The 25,254-nt window shown below is 44.7% G+C and overlaps 1 protein-coding gene across 4 annotated transcripts; it reads right to left on the bottom strand.

The window, feature by feature from the left end:
* Positions 1 to 641: 641 nt before the first annotated feature.
* Znf169 (zinc finger protein 169) lies at positions 642 to 25,043 on the bottom strand. 4 transcript variants are annotated; one of them, XM_028867666.2, is made up of 5 exons: positions 24,814 to 25,043; positions 21,193 to 21,279; positions 12,504 to 12,630; positions 11,973 to 12,068; positions 642 to 3,737 (listed from the first exon to the last, which is right to left on the bottom strand). In XM_028867666.2, exons 2-5 carry the CDS (start codon positions 21,223 to 21,225, stop codon positions 1,777 to 1,779), a joined length of 2,217 nt encoding a protein of 738 aa, XP_028723499.1. In that variant the 5' UTR covers positions 21,226 to 21,279; positions 24,814 to 25,043; the 3' UTR covers positions 642 to 1,776. The 4 variants fall into 4 exon arrangements, with proteins under 4 accessions (XP_028723499.1, XP_028723503.1, XP_028723501.1 ...); XM_028867670.2 differs by having other exon boundaries at positions 642 to 3,734; XM_028867668.2 differs by having other exon boundaries at positions 24,903 to 25,043.
* Positions 25,044 to 25,254: the final 211 nt, after the last annotated feature.

The following is a 25,254-nucleotide window of genomic DNA, read 5'->3' as shown; positions in this document are numbered from 1 at the left end:
TAAACTCATAAATCAGGATTACTACTCTGACCAGAGGCCAGAGAGAACAGGTCTGGAGTGAGGACAAATGTGTCTCCTCAGTGTCCACGGCTCACACACCATTACTTGCCATACCTGTGAGCCAGGGGACAAAACATTGTGTCAAATATTATTCTTGAGACTTAAGGTCCCATAGAATTTGCCTTGCTAAATTTTTTTTTTCAGGGGAGGAAAGATTTTATTTGGCATACAGTTCCAGGTCATAGTCCATCATGGAGGAAGTCAGGGCAGGAACTCAAAACAGACCTGAAGCAGAGACAACGGAGGGTTGTGGCCTGTTAGGTTACTCCGAGGATCACGCTTAGCTAGGACTCTTATACAGCCTGCGACGGCCTCCCTGGGGAACTGTGGTGCACCAAGAGCGCTGAGTCCTCCTGTACCAATTAATAATCAAGACACACTCCCCCGCACATACCCACAGCCCAATCTGATCTAAGGAGTTCCTTAATTGAGAGTTTCCTCTCAGAGGACTCTAGGCTGTGCCAAATTGACAGTTCATGCTGACTTTAGACAAACGGGTCACTTCTTTTGAATGGTTACAGGTAGCTGTGTAATCAATGCATAGTGCCTGCTTGGAGAATCTTCATCCTTATTATGCTTTCTGGACAAGCACATATGAATATAATATGGGACTTTTTTTTATATTCCTTTTGCCTTGCTAAATTTTTACCTGACACTGGGACCCATCATTCCTCAGGTCTTTCCAATGTTTCCCTTTTGGAATAAGAATATCTAAACCTGTCTGGCCATTGGAATTTGGAAGCAAATTTCATGTAGGATTTCATAGGATTACAAATAGAAATATGGCTTACAGGTGAACTGGACTTAACGCCCCACCTACACTTGATTTAGAGATTTATATTAGAGATTTTCAGTTTAGAGTTCATGCTGAAATGAGTTAAGGATTTGAGGTCTGGGGATGATGTGAATGTATCTTGTATGTCCAAATAACAACTCTGGTGCTGTGGAGAAAGCCAGCTGTTGACTGAATCATATTCCCCACAATGTAAATACTGATGCCTCACCTCTAATGTGATATGACTTGGAGCAGGACATTTAAAGAAGTTATCAAAGTTGAACAAGGTCCTCTGGTGTGGCCCTCTCTGGGAGGAACAGGCACCATGAAAGCCTGTGCAAAGGAGAGACCGGCCAGTGGAAGCACAGCACAAGAGGAAGCCATCTACCAGCCAAAGAGAGGTGAGGAGGAGCCATACCTCAGCCGGTCTGGGAGAGGACTCCCGGGCTCCACATACCTGGCAAAATAAATTTCTTTTGCCTAAGCCTGGGGTATTTTGTTAGGGAGCCCTAAAAAACCCACACTGCTAACTGAAGAAAGTCAACCATACACCAACGATTTCATCAACAAGTGAGGACTTTCCCCCTATCCCATTTCAGGAAAATGGGACATTCATTCGCTAGTGACCTCTGCCAGCTTCATGCTCCTGGAGAAAGGAAGGAACAGGACAGGCAAACACCTCTCGTGCTAGGAGCTGATGGCCACACTTATTCCTCCTAGGTCTGTGGTGGTGAGACCCCTGCCCCACCCCGACCCCAGCAATCCCTGCACACATTGGATTCTTCCTAGAGCAGGTCTGCTGATGTATGTATAACGAGGGCAGAGTTAAAGCCGAGGCCACGCCCAAACAAACAGCTTCTCTGTGGACTGGACTGAGTCCTCCAGTCAGAGGTGACATCCCATCCAGTCCCTTACACATACGTGCAGTTGGCGGGAAGCTCCTACTTAGAGTGTGTCCTCTGGTGTCGCGTGAGAAGAGACTTGAAGCCAAAGGCGCGCCCGCACTGGGGGCACGGGTAAGGCTTCTCCCCCGTGTGGCTCCTCTGGTGCCCGATGAGGTTGAACTTCTGGCTAAAAGCCTTGCCGCACTGGGGGCACACGTAAGGCTTCTCTCCCGTGTGTGTCTTCTGGTGCCTGGCGAGGAGTGACCTGAACTCAAAGGCTCGTCCACACTCCGGGCACTGGTAAGGCTTCCGCTCCCCATGGGTCCTCTGATGTCTGATGAGAGAGACCTTCTTTCCAAACGCATGCCCACACTCGGCACACAAGAAAGGCTTCTCCCCTGTGTGAATCCTCTGGTGCCTAATGAGGTTGAACTTCTGCCTAAAACTCTGGCCACACTGGGAACACACATAGGGCTTCTCCCCTGTGTGTGTCTTCTGGTGCCCGATGAGGTTGAACTTCTGGCTGAAACCCCTGCCGCACTGAGGACACACATAAGGCTTCTCCCCTGTGTGTATCTTCTGGTGCCTGGTGAGGAGTGACCTGAACTCAAAGGCTCGTCCACACTCGGGACACTGGTAAGGCTTCTCCCACCGTGCGTGGGTCCTCTGGTGTCTGATCAGCGTGGCCTGCTTTACAAATCCACGGCCACACTCCGGGCACAGAAAAGGCAGCTCCCCCGTGTGAATCCTCTGGTGCCCGATGAGGTTGAACTTCTGGCTAAAACCCTTGCCGCACTGGGGGCACACGTAAGGCTTCTCCCCCATGTGCGTCTTCTGGTGCCTGGTGAGGAGTGACTTGAACTCAAAGGCTCGTCCACACTCGGGGCACAGGTAAGGTTTTTCCTCTGTGTGGATCCTCTGGTGCCTAATGAGGTTGACCTTCTGGGTGAAACTCCAGCCACACTGGCGACACACGTGGGGTTTCTCCCCGGTGTGCGTCTTCTGGTGTCGGATGAGCGTGCCCTTCTGGCCGAAGCGTTGCCCGCAGTCCGCACAGACATAGGGCTTCTCCCCGGAGTGTGTGACCTGATGAGTGAGGAGCCTGGAGAGCAGCCTGAAGCCTCGCCCACACACCGAGCACAGGAAGGGGTTGTCGCCCGAGTGGGAGCTCCACCGGTGCTGCAGCAGCGAGGCCTTCCGGCAGAAGCCCCGGCCGCACTCGGGACACACAAAGGGCTTCTTGTCCAGGTGAGTCCTCTGGTGAAGGAGGAGGTCTACCTTCTGGCGGAAGCATCGCCCACACTCCGGACACACCAGGGGTCTCTCTCCCGAGTGGATAATCTTCTTGTGGTTGTTGAGAGAGGATACATACATGAAGCCTCGCCCACACTCCCCACACACATACGGCTTCTCTCCCGAGTGCTTCCTCTGGTGGACAGTGAGAGAAGCCTTCTGAGTGAACTGGTGCCCACACTCGGAACATGAGTAAGGCTTCTCCCCTCCGTGCATCCTCTGGAGCTTCACGAGGTCTGACCTCTGGCAAAAGCCTCTTCCGCAATCGGGATATCCATGATGCTTTTCAGAGCTGAACAGGCTTGCGGCAGCGGCAGCGTTCAGCTCTAATGGAAATGCTCCATCTATGACTGCTCCAGATTCTGACTCGTTGGACCCCATCGACATTGTGCCTGCCTTCTCAGGGGTCCCTCCTGGGGCCAGGTCAAGGTCTGTTTGTTTCCTGTTGTCTTCTACCCAGTACACTGCCTGACCTTGACACGGGCTAAAGAGCGTCGTCAGGATCCTCGACGGACTTGCTCTCTGCAACAGAGCATCACTGCTGTCTCCCTCTTGGTCTTTACCGCTAGAACAGTCTGGAGCTTCTGGCTGGAGGTTGCTGCCTGCTCGTGGGCTTGGGAAAGTCTGAGGGGAGTGTCCACTCAGCACACACACTCTGAGGACTTCTGGACTAGCAAAGGATATCGGGCAGGAGAGACAGGACTCTAATTCTGTCCTGGGTTCTGCTAAAGAGAAAGCAGTGGTTAGATTCAGAGATGCCGATGGACAGCGACATTTCCCCAACAGTCATTGCCGAGGTGTTCACACACCCCCTTTACAGGCCTATCTCCCGTACTCTACTGCAAATAGTCTTCACACAGCTCTGAACGTCAGGAAACCAAAACACTGAAAAGCGTCGTGGGCAATGTCAGCATGTAAACTACTACAATTAGTTACTCATTAGTGGTGGCACGAACATCCACAAATACTTGCTTTTACTCAATGAGTTATTTCATCATTGATTTTCTTTGTTCTATGTGGAAGTGACTCTCCTCATAGAGAAGTCATCTCCCTAAAGGTTTCCCCAAATGGGAGAGGCAGTATAAAAACATCTTAGAGAACCATGTGTGATATTAAACTGAATGCTCCCTCACCCATAAGCAAACGAGGAAAACAAGCTGGGTCTCTCTTAGCAGGGAGCAGAGATTCGGCAGTGAAGTGAGGCGCCATGGCCTAGACCTGCGACCCCTAAAAGGACTCTGACTCCAAGTAACCCAATTAATCCGAGACTTCCTTGGATTTCCAAGTCATAAGAGAGAAATGTTCCCCTCTAATAACAGTACTTGCCTAGGAGATAAGTCAGTATACCTGTCCCACTATAATTGGTTCATGTCTACTTGGAGCTGATGATAAAATCCAATGAGCTCTGACCGAGGACTCAGAATGTCCAGCCTTTCTAGACCTACCTGATTCTTTATGACCAACACAGGTGAGACATATTTCAGGAGTCATCGGCACCAGGTCTGCTAACTGTTTAAGATTGTTGTTGGACCACAGTCAATTACTAATGCGCCACTTACATCTCCTTTCACAGTCCAATATCAAAAAGGAGTCATCACAAGGAACACATCCACAGAGTCTAAAATACATACTGTGGAACCTTATACCAGAGATGTTTCCTGAGCCCTGACCTGCATCAGTGATTCGTTTGACCTGACCTAAAATCAGAGTTTGGCACTCAGAGGGGTCCAGGACATCACGAGAAAACCCACAGAATCAACTAACCTGGGCGCAAAGGAGTTCACAGAGACTGAACCGACAGCCAGGGAGCCTGCATGGGGCTGACCTAGACACTCTGCATATATGTTACGGTTGTGTAGCTTGGTCCTCTTGTGGGATTCCTAACAGTGGAAACAGGGGCTGTCTCTGACTCTTTTACAGGCTTTTGGGACCCTACTCCTCATGCGGGGTCACCTTGTCCAGCCTTAATACATGGGAGGTGCTTAATTTCACCTCAACTTGATATGCCACATTTTGTTGATACTCATGGAGACCTGCCCTTTCCTAAACAGAAATGGAGGAGGAGTGGATTGGGGGTGGGAACTAAGAGGGGGGGAGAGGGGGAAGGGAAAACTGTGGCCAGGATGTAAAATTAATTAATTAATACTTTTATTATAAATAAATAAATAGATGGCCAATAAAGACTTGGGGGAGGGGAATAACTGCCATGAAACCCCTTCTTAGCACCTAAGTCCCACTGTTCTTCCTCCTAAGGAAACTATTCAGTGAGCTAGCTCTCTGGGTGTCCCTGCTGGTTGAACAGGCTCTTCTTTACAATTACTAAAGCTGTTCCTCTGGGCCTTCCAAACTGTAAGAGTTAACTTTCAGCCTGGTCCCTAGATCTGGTCACCAAAGCTCCTACTGTGGTCAGTTTTTTATCAGGAAGTGTGTTCTAATTCAGTCTCATTTATTTTGGTAAGGTAGCTTGCCCATATTAACGTAACTCTTGGCTATTGCTTGCATTTCTAGCTACCAGATATTTATAGCTCAGTGGCAGAGAACTTGTTTGGCATCTACAAGGCCCTGGGTTCAATATTTGGCATCAAATCACACACACACACACACACACACACACACACACATACACACACACTTTCTTTAATTCTTGAGTTTTTAACAGCTGAAATTTGGGTATACACTGCTGACTACTTACCTGTGATTTGAAGGAGGAAAAAGGTACCCCCTGCCCTGTCTTGCCAATACCCCCACTTGGTCATACATACTAGTCATGCTTACTACACGTGCTTTTGTGTCCTCAGCAGCAGGGGCAGGAACTGTTGTGTGCCCTGTGTTAATGTGGTGACTGATCTAAGCACAGCTCCCAGTGAAGCGCAGCGCCTTCCCTCACAGCTCACTTAGCAGTGTAGACCTGTGGCAAATTTCAGCCGAAAGCAACTGGGCTTGCCTTCTTGAACATGAGTGACTCTCATCCCAGCAAGCATAGGCCTGAACACGACTAAAGACTGATCTTCTCCCAATAAGGGAATTCCTCTCCCGAGTGCCTTCCTACTTAGAAATCACTTCTCAACTTCCCAACTTGAGCGAAAGCCTTGGCGCGCATGCCTTTGGCTGGGACTGCATCACTCCTGTGGAAATCCAGCTCGCTGACTAAAATCGTGAGGATTGTCAGCCTCCATAACTGTGTGAGCCGATTCCCTATAGTCAGGAGCACCTCCATCCTGCTGATACCAGTGCTGTCTTTCTGAAGAAAATGAGATTTTTGGTACCAACAAGTACGTGTTTCTGTCACGTGGAAGAACATAGCAGTTGCTTCAGAACTGAGTGAAAGAGGCTAGGGAAGTTGTGATGTACACACTGAAGGGGCCTAGATTGCCACTAAAGGGAGTGATGGTAGGAAATACGGAAAACAAGTTTCTGAACTGTATCCAGTTTCTGTGGAAGAGTAGCATTTACACACAGTGAAATATTTAGCTGAGCAGATTTCTAAGCAAAGTATTAAAGTTGCAGCTTGGATTATCCTTACCACTTAATGGAACATGCAAGAAGAAATTAATTGAATTGTTAAGAAAAAAAAAAAAAAGAAGTTCTCAGCTTATGCATACTTGGAAGATGAGAAAGCTTGTCCTAAAGAGAACACTAAGAATGTCGCTAAACAGCCTTTCATGCACCATATAACCACAGTAATTGCAGAAGCCTGCAACGGACGTGGGATTATAGCACCAGAAACACTGCAGCGGAGGCCAGAAGAGAACAGGAAAACAGGACCCAGTGAAGGAAGGCTGGCATACTCCTTGGATTCCACAGCTCTGGATAGAAGAACTCATGTTTTTAGTATTACGGATTTTTTAGGTGAGGGGTTTTCATCACAGCACCTTCATACAAATATGCCATTACATCCTCTCATTTCCTCCTCCCTATCTTCCCTCTACCCCCTCTATCTAGCTGGTTCTTTCGTCCAACTTCTGCTTTCTTTCTACATGTGTTCCATCACCTTCTCTATTTCCTACTTCTCTTAAGTGTCCTCCCCACCTTTATGATTGATATCCTGTTAAGTTTTGTGACACACACATGCAGAGAGAGAGAGAGAGAGAGAGAGAGAGAGAGAGAGAGAGAGAGAGAGAGAGAGATAGTTTTATATCTGGGTTCCATATACGAGAAGAAGACATACACTATTTGTCTTTTAACTCTGGCTTATTTTGTTGAACATAATGATTCCCAGTTGCACTCATGTGCCTGCAAATCCTTTTGGTATATACAGGAGGGATGGAGCTGAGTCACATAATAGTTCAATTTTTAGTTTCTTGAGGACATGTCATACTGATTTCCATAGATGTTGCTTTTGTTTAGATTCTCACTGGCAGCATGCAGAAGTTCCTCTGCCCCACATCCTCACTTGCATTTGCTGGGTTTTGTTGTTTTTACTGATGATAACCATTTTGACGGGGGTGGGATGGAATCTCAAGCACCTTTAATTCTCAGCTCCCTGATGGCTAAAGATTGAACACTGCTTCACACATGTATTGTCCATCTGTATTTCTTCTTCTGAGAACTGTCTGGTCCGCTCATTTACTAACTGGGCTCTTTAGTATTTAATTTTTCTAGCAGAGCCATTTTGATGTAAACATGCACTGTGCTTCAAAAATGGGAGAATGACCCCCCAGATCAAATCAAAGTCACTTCCACCACAGACGTGAAGTCCACAACTGAGGGGGTCATTGGACCTCCATGCTTGGTTTCAGAGGGTACAACGGTGGTTCTGGGAAGGCATTCCACTCCTGGCTAATGGCATGGGATGCGGCTTGGCAGAATCCTAGGAATGGAAGCCCTCCTCACATTGGTGGGGGACCTGGCCATTGCCCCTGTGAGCCTGGGAGCAGAACAAGTCCAAGGGGATTATTTGTGAGCCTTGGGCATTACTGGTATTTGTCTTCCTAGTTTGCAATTTACTTTGTGTTTATCACCCCAGTTTTCCTTCTGTTAGTAATAGACAGAAATAGCCTAATCCTAACACACAAGGCACAAAGAAAAGCCCATGAGGGGAAGAACCACAGTATACCGGTTGACATTTACCACTTGAAGTATAGAAAACGTTACCCTCACTTAGGTCTCTTTATCTTCCACACTCTTATCATACCTTTTTGTTTTTTAAAGGTAAACTTATGATTTAATCATCAATAGGACCACAAAAATTTTAGAAGTAAATGACACTCTACTGTAGTGCCATTTTTGTTCTCTTTATTGTTTTTTTCTCCTTTCCAATGCTCCTGCTCCAGGACTTCTCTTATTTTTAATGGTCTTTTTGTTTTTATTTGGGGGTTTGCTTTTCGGTCTTGTGGATGAGAGCAAGATTACTTCTTTTACATTTTCTTCTCTTTGAAGAATTTCCTTACCTATAGTTTAACATAATATGTGTCACAAATTCTTTATTTCTATAGTATCAATGTATCATTTTCCTTTCATTCCTCAAGGATAGTTTTACTAGGTATAGAATTTACAATCCTTTCAGCACTTGAAGAAAATTGACCTAATTAGTTCACATGAAAAATCCTCTATAGGGAAGGCATTTTTTTTTTTCTCACTGGCTGCCTTCCAGATTTTTTCCATTTTTAGTTTCCAGAACTGTAATTATTATGTGTCTCAGTATTTATGCATATGTTTATTTAATGTTTCTATGGCTTCTTGTATCTATATGTTTATATCTATTACAAAATTTGATACGTTTTCAACCATCATTTTCTCAAATATTTTTCAGTATCCTTTTTGAATTCTAATGACATAAATGCTGTTTTCTTGGTTTTTAATCCCAGAAGTAACTGAAATCATTCTTTTTTCAGTCTATTTTCTTCCTTTGTTCAGATTTATGATATTTTATTGTTCTGGAACCAAGTCCACCAATTCCACTTGGATGTAATGGTGCACATATTTAACCCCACCACTCAGGAGGCAGAGGCAAGTGGATCCCTATGAGATAAAGGCCAGCCTGGGCTACAGAGTGAGACTCTGTCTTAAGACATAACCAAGTTCACTGATTCTATTCATCATTCCAACACTATAGCTAAGCCCATCCGGTGAGTTCATATTTTCTGTTGTATATTTCAGTAACACAACTGCAAATTTATTTTTTACATAAACTATTTCTTGGCTGGTATTTTTATACTTTTGTTTCAAGTGTACTATAATAGGTTGAAAATCCTTGGCATGCATTTTATTCAGTACTAGTGATTGAACCTAAGACCTTGTGCATGCTAGGTAAGTGCTCTACTCATGAACTATGCCCCCAGCCCTCTTTTTATATCTTACTTTGAAGGTCTCACAGTTGTTCAGGTTGGCCTTGGACTCACTCTACCCAGGCTTCCCTTGATCTTGCCGCTCTCCTACCTCAGCTAAGTGCTAAGCTCACAGTCCTGCATCCACCAGGCCCTGAAGTCTAACCTCTGACCCCCCCATTCATCAGCTGAATGTCACTGTCATCTTCAAGCTCCCCGGCTCTTGGGATGATGAGTGATATTTTTTATTCTATCTTGAATTGGCTTAGATTCTGAGCCCTATTTAGATGTCATTTTAAGAAATACACACCCTATTTATGCTCAACACTAAGATACAAGTCAGCAGTTAAGTAAGTTATGATCAATATAAAGTAACTCTACTCACTAATAAAAAAATGAATTATTGATGTGCACTGCATGGATAAATTTGCAAGTAATAATGCTAAGTGTAGAAAACAGTTATATCTTGTATGAATCAATGAACATAAATTCTGGAAGATTCAAACAAATCTATAATCAGGGAAAACAGATTAGAAAGGAGGAGATATTATTGGCAGCTGATGGCTTCTGAGGAAGGAAGGGAGAGTCAGTTTCCTTTAAGGGTGTGGTCCTGGTAGGTCTGCCACACTCTATGGATGGCCTCATACCCATGACTAGATGGGCAACACAAACAGGACGTGTTGGGTTATATTTAAAAGGGAAGAAAAGGAGCCGGGCGTGGTGGCGCACGCCTTTAATCCCAGCACTCGGGAGGCAGAGGCAGGCGGATCTTTGTGAGTTCGAGGCCAGCCTGGGCTACCAAGTGAGCTCCAGGAAAGGCGCAAAGCTACACAGAGAAACCCTGTCTCGAAAAAACCAAAAAAATAAATAAATAAATAAATAAATAAATAAATAAATAAATAAAAGGGAAGAAAAGGAGGACATGAAGTTGGGAAGTGTGCTGGGGAGGTCTGGAAGGAGTGAGAGGAGAGAAATGGGCCAATATAATCACAATACATTGTCTGTGTGCATGAAATTCTCCCAGAATTAATACAATACTCTGCTTTTTTAAAAGAAAGAAACAGGAGGACAAAGAGGGTTGGAAAGCAAAGTTGTGGTAAGGCACATGGAAAGTTTGGGAATGAGGGACATGCTCACTGTGTCACTTGTAACAAAACGTATTGATTTTCACTTTCAATACAGTTTATTATACCTTTAAAACATGCCTTATTTTTTAATACTCATATCTTAATAACATTTTATTATATGTTAATATACCTCAGATGATAAAATTCTTTTACAAAGTCAAAATTTGATATAAAACATAATATCCATATGGTTTATTTAGAAGGAAAAAATAAAAATAAGAGCATGGTGGTGTACACCTTTAATCTCAGAACTCAGGAGACAGAGGCAGACAGAGCTCTGTGAGTGTAAAGTTAGCCTGGTCTACATAGGGAGTTCTAGGCCAGCCAGGGCTACACAGTGAGAGCCTGTCTCAAAAAAATGTTTAAATGTCAGTAAAGTAAAAATAAATGAATGAAAAAGGATAAGCCAGACAGAAGTTTGCCTATACATTCTAATATTCATATAAAATTATATGAATAATTATATATTTATTCATATAGGCCTAAATGTTTTAGGGAAATTCTACAATTGTAATCAATAACAAAAGAGGAAAAAAAAAAAAAACAACTTTACTGAAAAGTGGGCAAATGTCTAAAGCAGTCAACTCTCTCCCAGAAGGGGGCACAGATCACATGAGAAGATGCTCGTATTAGCCACCTACCCCAGGGGCGTCCAAAAAGATGGGGGAATGAGGTCCGACAATACCAAATGTTGGTAAAGATGTGTTCAGAGAATTCTCACAGTGCCACTGGAGTGCATTCTCTTACCTGTTCAGACACAGTTTGCCATATCTAATCCATTCAAGGCTACAAATGTATATGAACCAGCTACTTCAGTCTGGCTATGATTCCTGCATACTTCCACAGTGTCATGAAAGAGTACAGAGTGACACTGCTTAATTGTCAGGAACTGGGGGGGTACACACAATGAGTGAAGAAATTTACAAACATGCAAACACATGGTATCTGAAGGATAAAGGCAGCCACCGAATGTGAACAGAGGAGGTGGAGAAGCAGGCCAGTCTGAGAAGGCACGAGCCTGCCCCCTGGTGGACAGTGGGCTCCTAGCCCGCAGGGCTGCCAGATTGCTACAGTTCTTCACATTTTGTGTGATCTTGATTAAGCATTCACAAAGAAAACAAAGTTATGGGAATCTACAGGATGGGTGTGGTGTACAGCAGTTGCCGAGTCAAGAACAGAAACTGAAGAGCACTCAGCAGGGGCAGCCTAGTTAGTCTGGAAGGGTGGGTACTGTTTGAAAGATCAAAAGTGAGTCTGGGAAGAAGACAAGAAGAACCTAAAGGTGCTGCTGGCACCAAGCAGAGAAATCAGGTGCCCTGCTGAGGTAGAGCTCCAGAGGAGCCCTTTCCTGGTAAGCATGGGAGGGAGGGAGGGAGGAGGGAGGGAGGGAGGGAGGGAGGGAGGGAGGGAGGGAGGGAGGCAGGGAGGGAGGGAGGGAGGGCATGCTGCACAGCCTTCCCTGGAGCCCGGGGAGGAGAGCTCCCCCCAGCATGCCAGAGTAGCCTTCCCGGCCTGCTGAGCTCCTCAGTGGCCGGCATCATCATCACCTGCACAGTCTTCCACTTACCTAGACAAAGGTCCAGAAGGCATTCACTGCCATCTCTCCAGGGCTCTGCCCCTTGTTCCAGCTGTGTGATGAGTTTGGGTTTGGAAAATGCAATTCCTAGTCGCAAGAAACAAAACCAAAAAGACCTTAGTTAGGCTAGAGGCTTAACTCCAGGGCAATGTAAGAAATGCCACACACCCGGAAGGGAAGTTCAGAGATGGGAAAGAATATCAGAATGCTGAGAAGGAATGAACGAGGGCAGAGGATTCTGGGTCAAAAGCAGGGTGATCATGCCCTGTGCTTGGATAAATAAAGTTCCTCCCATATTTGAAGGGTGCATCCTAGAAAGAGGACTAGAAATACATTGTCAGTCATTGCAAACACACACACACACACACACACACACACACACACACACACACACACGTGCGCGCGCGCACAAAACTTCACTACAAAATACAGACATTCAAAAGAACAGAACACCTTGGCTGCTACAGAGACGTTTAAGATGCCCACAGGTAAACTCTGAGACCTAACACAGGACGGCCTTACCCAGAGAGACCAGGTGGCTGTAGTTCTCCAGCATCACTTCCCTGTACAGGATCCTCTGAGCAGGACTCAACAGTTCCCATTCCACCTGGTTGAAGGCCACAGCCACGTCATGGAAAGCCATTAATGCCTATAACAAAAACATATTCCTGCTCATGAAAGAACCAGCCTTGTTAAAACCAGTTTAAGTCACTACCCAGGACCAAGACGGTAACAATGCGGTGACCTGGTGCAACCACATGAAGTTTACGGGCCCTTCTACCCTGAACCTTGCTTTTGTATGTTGGAGACAACTCCCTCCACGTGGGTGCCAGGCCCGTACATGGAACCCAGAAATGCAGGGTTGCCTATTTTGCCCTGTTGGTCTAGGCATATACAAGACCTTCAGGACACCACCGTTTTCATTACTGCAGCTATCTAGCAGGGCACGGAATCAAGAAGACCGAACCCTTCCACTTTATCTTATCTCACTGTATTCGAAGGGGTTCTTGCTATGCTGTCCACTCTAGCTCAACTTCCAGCTCTCCTACCTCAGTTTCCCCAGTCCTGGGGTTAGATATGCACACACAGTTAATAAACTTCACTTAAAAGGTTACTTTAGCTATTTTTAAACACCCTGTGCCTTCCTACACAAGTTTTACAGTAATCTTGTATATACCTACAAACAACAACAAAAATTGTTGTAATTTTACCAGAAGTTCTGTTTACCATATATCTTAGTTAGGGCTTCTATTGCTACAATGAAACACCATGCCCCAAAATCAAGATGTGTATGTAAGAAAGCGTTTATTGGGCTCACACTTCCCCACTGTAGTCCATCCCTGAAGGAAGCCAGGACAGGAACTCAAACAGGGCAGGAACCTGGATGGATGCAGAGGCCATGGAGGGGTGCTACTTACCGGCTTGTTCCACATTGCCTACCCAGACTATAGAACCCAGGCCCAACAGCTCAGGGGCAGCGCCACCTACAATGGGCTAGGCCCTTGCCATCAATCACCAATCAAGAAAACACTCCACTGGCTCTCCCACAGCCCTCCCATGGAGAAACTTTCTCAATCTAGGGTTCCTCCTCACAGACAACTAGGGCTTGCGTCAAGTTGACACAAACCTAGCCAGCACACTATGTGCATCCACATGGTGAGAACTGACCTCTTTACTGTGTCAAATCTTCCAGCCCGTGTGTGTGTGTGTGTGTGTGTGTGTGTGTGTGTGTGTGTGTGTGTGTGTCTGTGTCTGTGTGTGTGTGTGTGTTATTATTTCTTTCACAAAATGTAATTTCCAGCATTATAATCCTACAAGGTAGCCAGTTGCAGTGGTCCACACCTTTAATCTCAGCACTCAGGAGGCAGAGGCAGGCAGATCTCTGTTAGTTCAAGGCCAACCTGGTCTACAAAGCAAGTTCCAGGACAGCTAGGGCTGTTACACAGAGAAACTCTGTCTCAAGAAACAAAACAAACAAAAGAAAATACTAGAAAGTTTTTTATTACACTTCAGAATTTCAGTATGTGGTGTGTGTGTGTGATCTTGATGACACTGAAGTTTGAAGGTATATTCACTGCTGTGAGATACATGGTATATGATACAGCTGATGGTGTGCAACCTGACCTAACTCACTCACTAGCCCTACGGAGTTTTTCTGCTAAGTTCCCAGAGATCTTCTATAGGGACCACCATGTCCCAAGAGAGTAAGAATAGTTTTAGTTCTTAGTTAATGATCTGTATGTTTTCACCTCTTTTTCCTTCCTTTTTTCTCTATCTAGAACTTGTAGTATTACACTGGGTGAGTGGAGAAAATAAACATTCTATACTTGTCCTCAGTCTTAAGAAAGAATGAATTCAGCTTTTCACCATTAATATGCAGACATTAGGATCGCTATTATCAAAAATCAAGAAAACAGTCATGAAAGTGTATGGAGGAACTGAAACCTTGCACACTGCTGCTGAGGACATAAAACGATGACATTTCTATAGAAAACAGTTTGATAGTACAATTACCACGCTATCCAGCAATTCCATCTGTGTGTCTACAGGCCCCCAAAAATCGACAGCACAAACTGAGAACTCTGCAGAACAATGTTCCTAACAGCATTGTTCACAGAAGCTGAAAGGTAGAAAACCCCAGCTGTCTATCAACTGATGATGAATTGAGACTGAAGTGTGGTACATACAGACATTAAAAAGGAAATTCTGATGTGTGTTTTCTAGAATGAGCCTTGAAAATATTATGCCACGTGAAATATGCCTCGAACTCACAGAGATCCGCCTGCCTCTGCCTCCTGAGTGCTGGGATTAAAGGCGTGTGTCAGGCCCCCCAATAAATCTCTTGAGTGAGGTTTGTGGTAATGACTTTCTTTCCCTGGAGCTGAGCAGAGCAAAGCAGAGATTAACAACTTGTGCCAGAGCAGAGCAGAATTGCTACATTTCTACAGGAAGACTCCCTTAGCAGAAGAGCAGAACTGTGACAACTCTTACCAGAGCAGAGCCGAGCTCTCATTGGAGCAGAGGAGAGTAGAAGTGGAACGCCTTGGCTGGGGAAACTTTCCCTTGCTGGAGCAGAATTGTTACACTCTGGGGAAGCTGAGCAGAGCTGTGACATTTCTCCAGAGCACAGTGGAGCAGAACTGGGACAACCTCACTGAGGAACCCCTCCCCTGTTGGAGCAGTTACTATACTTGTATTAGAGAAACATTTCCTGGAGCAAGGACTGTAATACTTTGCCGGGGAAAGTATTCAAAGATGTAGGTATTCCTTGGCTTCCAACTGCCAGGACACCTTTCCCTTCAGAGCTGTAGGTATTCCTTGGCTTCCGACTGCCAGGACACCTTTCCCCTCAGAGCTGTAGGTATTCCTTGGCTTCCGACTGCCAGGACACCTTTCCCCTCAGAGCTGTAGGTATTCCTTGGTTTCCAACTGCCAGGACACCTTCCCCTCAGAGCTATAACACTTACTCTAACCATCTTTTTTCTGTGGGAATGTTATTCAACTCATGAGACTCTCACAAAATGCCTGAAATTTTTCTTTCTCGTGGTGCTAGAAAGCCACTGGAGTGTGCTGTGGAGGGCTTGGTCTGTTTCTAAGATGGTGTTTTATATCCTCCACAGGGGACAACACTGTCCTCAGAGGAAGACGAGACAAACTAGCAACGAAGGCCCAAATTAGCTCCCTTGAGGCCCATTATAGTCTTACTCCTTTATACCCATGTTCTGCCCATGACTTAATTACCTCCCAAAGACCCTATCTCATTTCAACATGTGGATCTTGAGGCAAATATTTAGATTACTGACGTATTCACTTTTTTAAGGTATGACTTCAGATAAGAAAGCTTAGTCACACTGATCTCTTGTGGGAAATGAATCACTTCTCATTTATTGCTTCCACAGTTCTGTCTTTGGGTTGTAACAGTCTGGATATTAAAATCATGGTGTGGATTTTCTTCTTAATTTTTATCTTGTTTGGAGTTTGTTGACCTTCTTAGATGTACAGATCTTCTTTCACAGACTTTCTAGAAATTGTTTCTTTGCCTCTTCCATGTATCTTTTCTTCAGTTTCCACTGTGGGCATCGGTATACCTGGTGATGCCCCATGACTCTGGTGTTTTTTTGTTTGTTTGTTTGTTTGTTTGTTTGTTTTCTGTCTTGCTTTCTTTGCTCTTTAGAATGGTTACTCAGCTGAACTGTCTCCAGAGTCTTTAGTACATTTACCTAGTAGGCTGCTGAACTCCTCTGATGTAATTTTCACATGAGTTATTATATTTTACTGCTCTAGAAATTCTGTATTCTCTCCTTTTATAATTTTTCTTTACTAGATTCAATATTTGCTAAAACATTGTTGACTTGAATTCTTTTGGCTCTGTGTCTGTGGTTCCCTTAGCTCTGTATGCTAAGTTTTCTCATGGTCACTTAGCAAGCAGACAAATTATGGATAGGTAGGCTTCTGTGGAATAATCCTGTTGTTCACTCTAAATATGTATTACTCTCATTGGTTAATAAAGAGCTGACTGGCCAATGGCCAGGCGGGATTTTCAGGGCAGAGAGAATGCTGGGAAGAAGGATGGAGTTGGAGGAGATGCCATGAGACTCAGAGCATACAGGATGGAAAGTACTCACATGAGGTAAATGAGACTTGGGGTAGCACATAAATTAATAAAAATGGGTTAATTTAAGTTATAAGAGCTAGCTAAAAATGAGCCTAAGCTATCAGCCAAGCATTTATAATTAATAAGACGTCTCTGTGTGGTTATCTAGAGAGCGGCTGGTGCACAGAGAAATTCTGCCAATAGTATGCAGCTGAAAATATCACAGCACTCTCTTGCCACTAAGCATCAGCTTTTCCTTCAACAGTGTCTTCCAGTTTTGACTGGACTATCATTCTACAAAAGTTGGTTCTGACTGCTCATAGTCTGACAGCTCATTGGTTGCTTGGTGGGAAGACCAGAAACCTGATTTCCCTCCCATGACACTTCCATTACACATTCTTTTTAACTGAATTATTTTATGTATATGAAATATCCACAAGTAAATCCATATAACACAAATCACATTAGTAGTTGTCTTAGTCAGTGTTCTATTGCTGTGAAGAGACCTCATGACCATGGCAACTCTTATAAAGGAAAACATTTAATTGGGGCTGGCTTACAGTTTCAGAGGTTAGTCCATTATCATCATGAAGGGAAACATAGTGGCATGCAGGCAGACATGGTGCTGGAGAGGTAGCTGAGAGTTATACATCTGGATCAGCAGGCAGCAGAAAGAGAGAGAGAGACACCAGGCCTGGCTTGAGCACTTGAAACCTCAAAGCCCACCCACAGTGACATACTTCCTCCAACAAGCCACACCTACTCCAAAAAAACAAAACAAAACAACGCCACACACCCTAATGTCTGTCAAGTAGTACTCCCTAATAATCAAACATCCAAATCTATGAGCCTATGGGAGCCACTCCTATACAAACCATGACAGTAGCTAAAGGAGCTGGGAGAAAAGAGTATAGCATAGAATAACTCCTGAGCATAAAGGATTTCTTTTGGAAGTAATGAAAACATTTTAGCAGTGAAGGCTGTACAATCTGATACACATTAGTTGAAAATATACTAAAATCCACTGAATTGCATATTTCTTATGGGTGAATGTCACAGTATATAAATCATATCCAAACACATTTTTAAAGATATACTTATTTTACTTTCATGTGCATGGGTGTCTTACATATGTGTATATCTGTGCACCACATACATGCCTGGTGCAAATTCAGAAGAGGAAGTTACTGATGGTTGCAAATCATCATGCCAGGTCTTCTGCAAGACCAGCACATCTCTTAACCACACAGCCATCTCTCTAGCCCTCATTTTTTAAATTTAAAATTTTAACGATGAGTCTTCTAATCAAATGGGGAACTTTGTAGTAATGGAGCCTGAACTATGGTTATTGCTGTTTATAAAACATATTATAATTTGCAGCAGACTTAAAAAAAAAAAAAAAAAAAAAAAAACTTAAGATTTAATGAAAGGCTATTAATTGACTTCTAATTAACTAGTATCCTGTATCTACCAGCCCTTTAATGTTATAATTCAACTTTCAAGCAAAATTCTTCAAGTATCATGTTATGTATCTACAACTCAGATTTTCCTATGCAATTCAGATCTGATACACAATACAGTAACTGAAAATACAATTGTGGTTTCAAAAACCACTGTTGATCAAGAACACTTCTCTAGGGCCAGGTGTGGTTGCATACACTTTTGGTCCCAGCACTTGGGAGGCTTGGGAGGCAGAGGCAGGTACATCACTGTGAATTTGAAAATAGCCTGGTCTACAAGTGAGTTCCAGGCCAGCAGAGTTGCACAGTGAGAGCCTGTCAAAAAGAAATTTGATAAATGAGGAGGGCACATACCTCTTGGTTTCTTTCTGATAATATCAAAACAAATAATTTCCAACTTATCTAGGAATATGCAAATCAAATATTTGCCATCTGACCCCAGAAAAATGATAAGCTCACCAGGCGGTGGTGGCGCATGCCTTTAATCCCAGCACTTGGGAGGCAGAGCCAGGTGGATCTCTGTGAGTTCAAGGCCAGCCTGGTCTACAGAGCGAGATCCAGGACAGGCACCAAAACTACACAGAGTAACCCTGTCTCAAAAAAAAAACCTCAAAAAATGATAATATCCAGATCTTCTCTCAAAAACATTTAATGCTTGATATATTTATAGCACAAAGCAAAACTCAATTAGCAAAAATGCCAATAAATATCTGTGTAGATAATATATTAAACACAAAAGTGCTCCTTAGCAGCTATTTGTTCATCTGGTTGATAAATATTAACTATCCTGAGTTACATCAAGCAATTAGGTTGTCTAATCAGTACAGAATGATTTGTTGTTAAAGAAGCAGGTGATTCAGACCTTGTGTGTGTGTGTATGTGTGTGTGTGTGTGTGTGTGTGTGTGTGTGTATCTGTGTTCACATACTTCATATGTATGGGGGTGCATGTGCATGCATATGGCAGCCAGAGAAAAACCTCAGCTGACATTTCTCAAGTCCTGTCTACCTTGTTTCTTGAGACAAGGTCTGTCATTGGCCCAAGACTCATTAAATAAGCTAGGCTGCCTGGGCAGTGAGCCCCAGAGATCCGCCCATCTCTGCCTCCTCGGCACTGGAATTACAAGCAATGCACCACCACACTTGATTTTTTTTTTTAACATTTGTTTATTTGTATCTGTGTATGTGTGTGTGTGTGCATGTGTGTGTGTGTGTGTGTGTGTGTGTGTGTGTGTGTGTGTGTATGGGTACATGTACACCACAGCACATGTGGAGAGGTCAGAGGGCAACTTTCAGGACTTGGTTCTCTCCTTCTATCATGTGAATCACAGGGCTCAAACTCAGGGATTGGCAGCAGGTATCTTTACCCACTGAGCCATCTTGCCATCCCCTAACCTTTTGTACGCATGTCTGTCTACTATGTATGTATGTGAGCATGGATGCAGCTGCCCCAGGGAGGCCAGAAGAGTGTGTCCGACTCCCGAGGGCTGGAGTTACAGCTGCCCTGGCACTCAACCTCTGGACCAGGCTGGCCTTGAACTCAGAGACTCACTGGCCTCTGCCTCCTGAGTCCTGGGATTAAAGGCGGACACCACCATACCTAGTTGCAGTGAAGGTTCTCAACTTTCTGAGCCATCTCTCCAGCATTCCCTGACTCTTATTTTGTTGTTGTTGTTGTTGTTTTTTTAAATATGGTTCTGAGGAATCAAACTCAGGTCCTCACACTTATAAGACAATAATTTTATCAGCTGACCCATGACCCCAGCCCACTCCAGACTTTTAAGCATCATCTTCCAATTTTTTTTTTTTCTCTCTCTCTTTTTTTTTTTTTTTTTAGTTTTTCGAGACAGGGTTTCCCTGTAGCTTTAGAGCCTGTCCTGGACTAGCTCTGTAGACCAGGCTGGCCTCGAACTCACAGAGATCCACCTGCCTCTGCCTCCCAAGTGCTGGGATTAAAGGCGTGTGCCACCACTGCCCGGCCCCAATTTTTTAAGTATGAATGGTTCCTCTACTTAAAATGGTCCAACCTATACTCTTAATTTTACAGTAGTATAAAAGTTACATACATTCATTCAGCAGAAACTATTCTCTGAATTTGGATTTCTTCCTGAGCACACAATATATGGCATTACATTTGTACAGTGCTAGTCAGTAGTAATAAAGTACAGCTCCTAGTGAGCCACATGCTCACAAGGGTAAGTAACTGGTACTCTATGGTACCCTGTGAGGCTAAGCTCTTATGCCTGGTAGACCAAGTGAATTAAATCCACTTTCTACTTACAGTATAGTCAAGTTACAATGGGCTTTTCAAGACATCATCCCACCATAAATCAAGGAGCGGGTATATAAAAAAAGCTCAAATACAAAGCATGGTGGCCACACAAGCAAAGTTATCCATGTGCCACACATAGATAGCAGGTATAGACTCTTCACCTCTACACAGAGAAAGCAGTGTATTCAAAGGCTACTGGCTAGTGTAAGCTCCCAGCACAGTAAAGGGTGGCCTGCACTCACTAGGTCTGAGAAGGGCTAGGCTCCCTGAGACATTCCTCTAAGAATGACTTCTCCAACTCTCCAGTTTGCAAAATCCTTTGAAAGCCATCCTGAAGGCTGGGAAGGCAGCTGTTGATAAAGGGCTTGCCTTGCAACCATACGCTCCTGAGCCTGATCTCCAGCACCCAGCTGAAAGCCAGGTACTGAAATCCCAGCGCTGGGAAGTGGAGATGGGATGGATCCCTGGAGCTCACTAGCCAGCTAGCCTCGCCTAATCAGTAAGCCCAGGTTCCAGTGTGAGTCACCGTCCCAAAAGAACAAAATGGATGACTCCTGGGGAGTCATACCCAAGGTTGACTTCTTTCTGGCTTCCATGTCTTACACACACACACACACACACACACACACACACACACACACACACAGCCTTCATATACATCCTTTAGGCCTTGGGAATCATTGGGTTCCTAAGCCTAGACAACCTGTGTTGTTACGTGAGCCATTCGATGATCACTTGGTGAATGCTTTTGACATGAGTGAAGCAAAGGAATTTTATAGAAAGCTCCAGTTAGCATTGGTTAGACCTCCCAGATGGGGGTAGGCACTGCCTAACATCCACAGGAAGACTGCAGACAGGAAAGGGCCATGAGAAATGGCAGGGCTTACCTTGTCTCTGGTTGTCAGGAGCCCTGGGGCCATCTCCCACTCTCCAGAACACTCTCCCTAGAGAAGGGTCTACTTGCAGAATCCAATCTATGGAACAAGAAGAAAAGTGTAAGACACTGAGGAAGAAGGCCCTTCATATCCCAGTCTCCCGATTCAGTAGGAGGTGGGGACAGGGTAGAGGTGAGGTGGGCAGGCTGACAGAGAGCATCTCTGCAGCCCATTCTTAACCAGTAAAGAAAATCCACAGATCTGAGCCAGTCACGAGGTCAAAGCCCATCTCTGCCTGAGTAACAGAAGAAGTAGAGGGCAATCTTCTCCCAATTAAAGATAGGGGAAAATCATTCCTTGCATGAGGTACGTGACCTGGACTGGGTCCTGGCCTCCTCACATGAGTAAGAAAGGAGACAACAAGGGAGTTAAATATAAACAGGGCATGAGATAATGTTAGAAAACTGTAAATATCATTTAGGTGTGATCATGACAGCTGGGGATACAGACGAAAATGACAGAACCAGAAGCTCTCAATGATGAATTGATAGTTATAGTTATTGTTAAATACGATGCCCTCAACAAATAAAAGTATTATAATATTGGGGGGGAGCTCGTGTGGAATTAAAAAAGTACTTAAAAGACGTGTCGACCAAGTGTACCATGTGAACCTTGCAGAGAATTATTCTAAGTGGTCAGTGAGAAAAGAACTCTGACTTGTTCTATGGATGGTATGATTGTTTGTGGGAAAAAAATCCCACAAAATCAACAACAACAAACTCTAAAGCAAGTTATTGTAACCAGTAGACACAAAGTTCGTAACAAAATATCACTTCCCTATACACAAGCACCGAACCACCGGGATTTGCGGTGAAATCAGCACACCGTTAGAATAACATCCAAACAAAGTAATACTAATATAATTTTTAATTATGAGACGGCTATGAGGAAAACTACAAGACTTTGTGGAAAGAAACGAAAGATCAAAGTGAATGAGGACATATTCCATATGATAAGCAGGAAAAGTCAACAAGTTTAGGGTGTCAGCTCTCCTCAACCTTGGCTGTGGATACAACGACATCTCCATCAAAATCCTACAGATATTAAAAGTCTCAAATTCATACGGGAAGACAGGAGAGTTAATGTGACACCGAGGAACACACCAAAGCCCGCCAGAGATCGCAACTCACAAAGCAGTAACCAGGACAGCGTAGTGTTTGAGGGTGGGGGGAAGCCCCATAAACCGAGTCAAACGAGCTCTGTTACAAGCAGTCTGCACTGGTGAGTGTGTGCTCAGGGGAGAGCGTTCTACAACGTCCTTGTTCAAAGTGACTCTGAAGAGACAAACCAGAACCCGGACTTGAATGGGGGATGCGGGAGCAGATGGACTCACAGACAGGCTCTGGCACAGGGCTCCAGAAAAGAGCCAATTCCAAAGAAATCCATACTTTGAGGTGAGGACTGGAAACAACAGTTCACTCATTTACAAGTGATAAACCTAGGTTATGAATCCATGGAACTTTAGAGCTGTTATACTTCTGGGAATGGCTGCAGTGTCTTCATATTGTAAAATTAAAAATAGTAACTCCTGGAAGAGAGGGATAAATAACACTAAAGGCCTTTTGAAAAAAAGCATGTGGAAACCTACTACCATAGATGCCTCAGTATCTCTCTAGATAGATAGGTAGATAGACAGACAGACAGGTGACAAATAGAAATATATAATAGGTGTAAAAAAATGGAGTTTCCTATAACAATATCACTAGATACCACAGATGAATAAATTAAAAGTCCATGACTAGGAACGGGTTACCTCTTTTTGGAGTTGTTAGCCCCAAAGTCACCCCCTAAACATTACAGGTATTGTCACTGCTCTTGGTTACCCTCCAAAACTTGATGAGAAGACCCTAATACTGAAAACACCACATATTTGAGTCATAAAACATGAAGAAATCAAGCTGGTACTGACCTGGAAGCTTCACCTCTCTTCTAGTTTTCAACTGCTAAAAGATGCTATGCATCTACCATAGTGAAAAAGTAATCCTCAATCGAACCTAACTGTGAGCCCTGCAAACTACAATAGTGACTGTCCTGGCAAGATACACAGATACGTCCACTGGTGTGATAGTGGCAAAGCCATCGTGGGAGTAACCAACCACATTCTGCTTGGATTTAAGTGTCACTCCACAAGATGAAACCTATACCGGTTACCAGGACAAAAACCTATCTACACATGCAATAGTTCCTAGAGGATTCCTTACTGCTATTATTTTGCTAAATGAACATATTATTAAGCCAACTCCTGATGACTTTACTGGCTTACCCATAGATTAATGCATCTCTCTCCACCCTCATTTGAGACGCTTCTATTTGCAATAGATGATGACTAACAGAGACCCACAACTGGCCAAGGTGAAGAGAATAAGAAACTTCAGACTGTTCAGCCCTGATGGGAACCACAAACCCTGCAGCCCAGGCTCAGGAATCCTTGAGGAAGAGGGAGCAGAGAGCATGAGAGCCAGAGGTGGTGGGGACCATAAGGAAACAATGTCTTCTGGCCACAATAGGGCAGCTGTTCATATGAACTCACTGCAGTTACAACATGATGCACAGCACCTGTGCAAGCCCAAGCCAGACCAAATCTCAGCATGGAGACGAGAGTTCGGCACCAAATCCCACCCCTAGTATGGAGCAACTGGCACATTATTAGCTGCTGGAAGAGGAAGAGACAGTTTCCTCTAAGAGTATCTATAGCTCCTGGTAAGCCAATCGCATTTCAGTGAAATATACAAGACTATTTGGGTAACACAAATTAGTCTTAATGGATTTTAAAACAAGAAAGAAAAAAAAAAGGATACAAGGATGGATGGGTAGAGAAAGCAAATGGATCTGGGAAGAATTTGGGGTAGTGAATATGACCAAAATGAGTTGTACGGATCACTCAAAGAGCTAAAAAAAAAAAAAAAGCAAAGACCTTGCCACATCTCCAGGATCAAGGAGTCAGCCAACTTTCCCTGGGCCATGGGGGAAAGTCCTCCCCTGGCTGCACTCCAAGTTCTTGGAAGGTCCCAAACTCAAGAGAGCCACACAAGGTCAGAAGCCCACAACATGTACAGAAGCCCCCGCCCCCGACACACACACACACACACACACACACACACACGCGCGCGCGCGCCTTGGCACACACCAGGGCTCCAGGATTCAACACTGGCCCCAGGATCCTGGTCTTTGTTGTTCCCTTCAATCAGGCAATTTTGTATGTTTTCCCCAAAGGCAATCCTCAGGCATGAACCTGGGTCCTAGTGAGCAAGTTGTATTTCCAAATTTATGGTGAGCGCAGCTCCTCAGGACTAATACCCAAGACTCTCGATCTCACCAGTTCAGATGTTTGTTCCTGTAGAAAATGGCTACTGTCCCTCACTTCTCAATCTCAGTAGCGAGTGGGAGTAGAGTAGAGACATCAGGATGCCCCAGATCCAGTCTCCCAGGCAGCGCCCAAAAGCAGGGGACACACCTACAGCCTAGCCTGGGAAGCAGATCTAGGGACAGGCTAACCTGCAGCTTGTCTAGAACAAGGTACTGGACCCCAAATCCCAGCCCCACATGGCCCCCTCCCCACCCGAGGGTCTTCACCGAGACCCTCCTCTGAGATGGGCAGTGCAGCAGATTCCACTCCGGAAGACTCCAAGCATCCAGGACCGAGCAGCCGCTGAAGCCTGAACCTTGTGGGTGGCCCACGCCTGCAATCCGTACTCTTCTGGAAGGATCCGCAGGAGCCGGGGTCGTCCTGCTCGCTGGCCACAACCGCTGGAGGACAGTCCACAGGCACAGGTGACGACTGCAGGATGCGGAAGTACACCGGCCGGGATGACGCGCGCGCGCGCGCACTACACGACCCACGCAGCTCTAGAGATGGGGAAACTACAATACCCAGAATGCTGCGTGCAGCGGGGCTCTTCAAGCTGGCTCCGAGGCTGTACCTGGAGTCAGACTACTGGAGGGGTCGCTACCACCGCAGGACTCTTTCCCTGGCTGCAGGACGACCCGGTAGGATCTTGGAGAAACTGAAAAATC

Source organism: Peromyscus leucopus, chromosome 5 (genome assembly GCF_004664715.2).
Source record: "Peromyscus leucopus breed LL Stock chromosome 5, UCI_PerLeu_2.1, whole genome shotgun sequence".
In the NCBI taxonomy this organism is placed as follows: Eukaryota; Metazoa; Chordata; class Mammalia; order Rodentia; family Cricetidae; genus Peromyscus; species Peromyscus leucopus.
The sequence above is the reverse complement of the archived record's forward strand: the minus strand, read 5'-3'. Positions and strand labels throughout refer to the sequence as shown.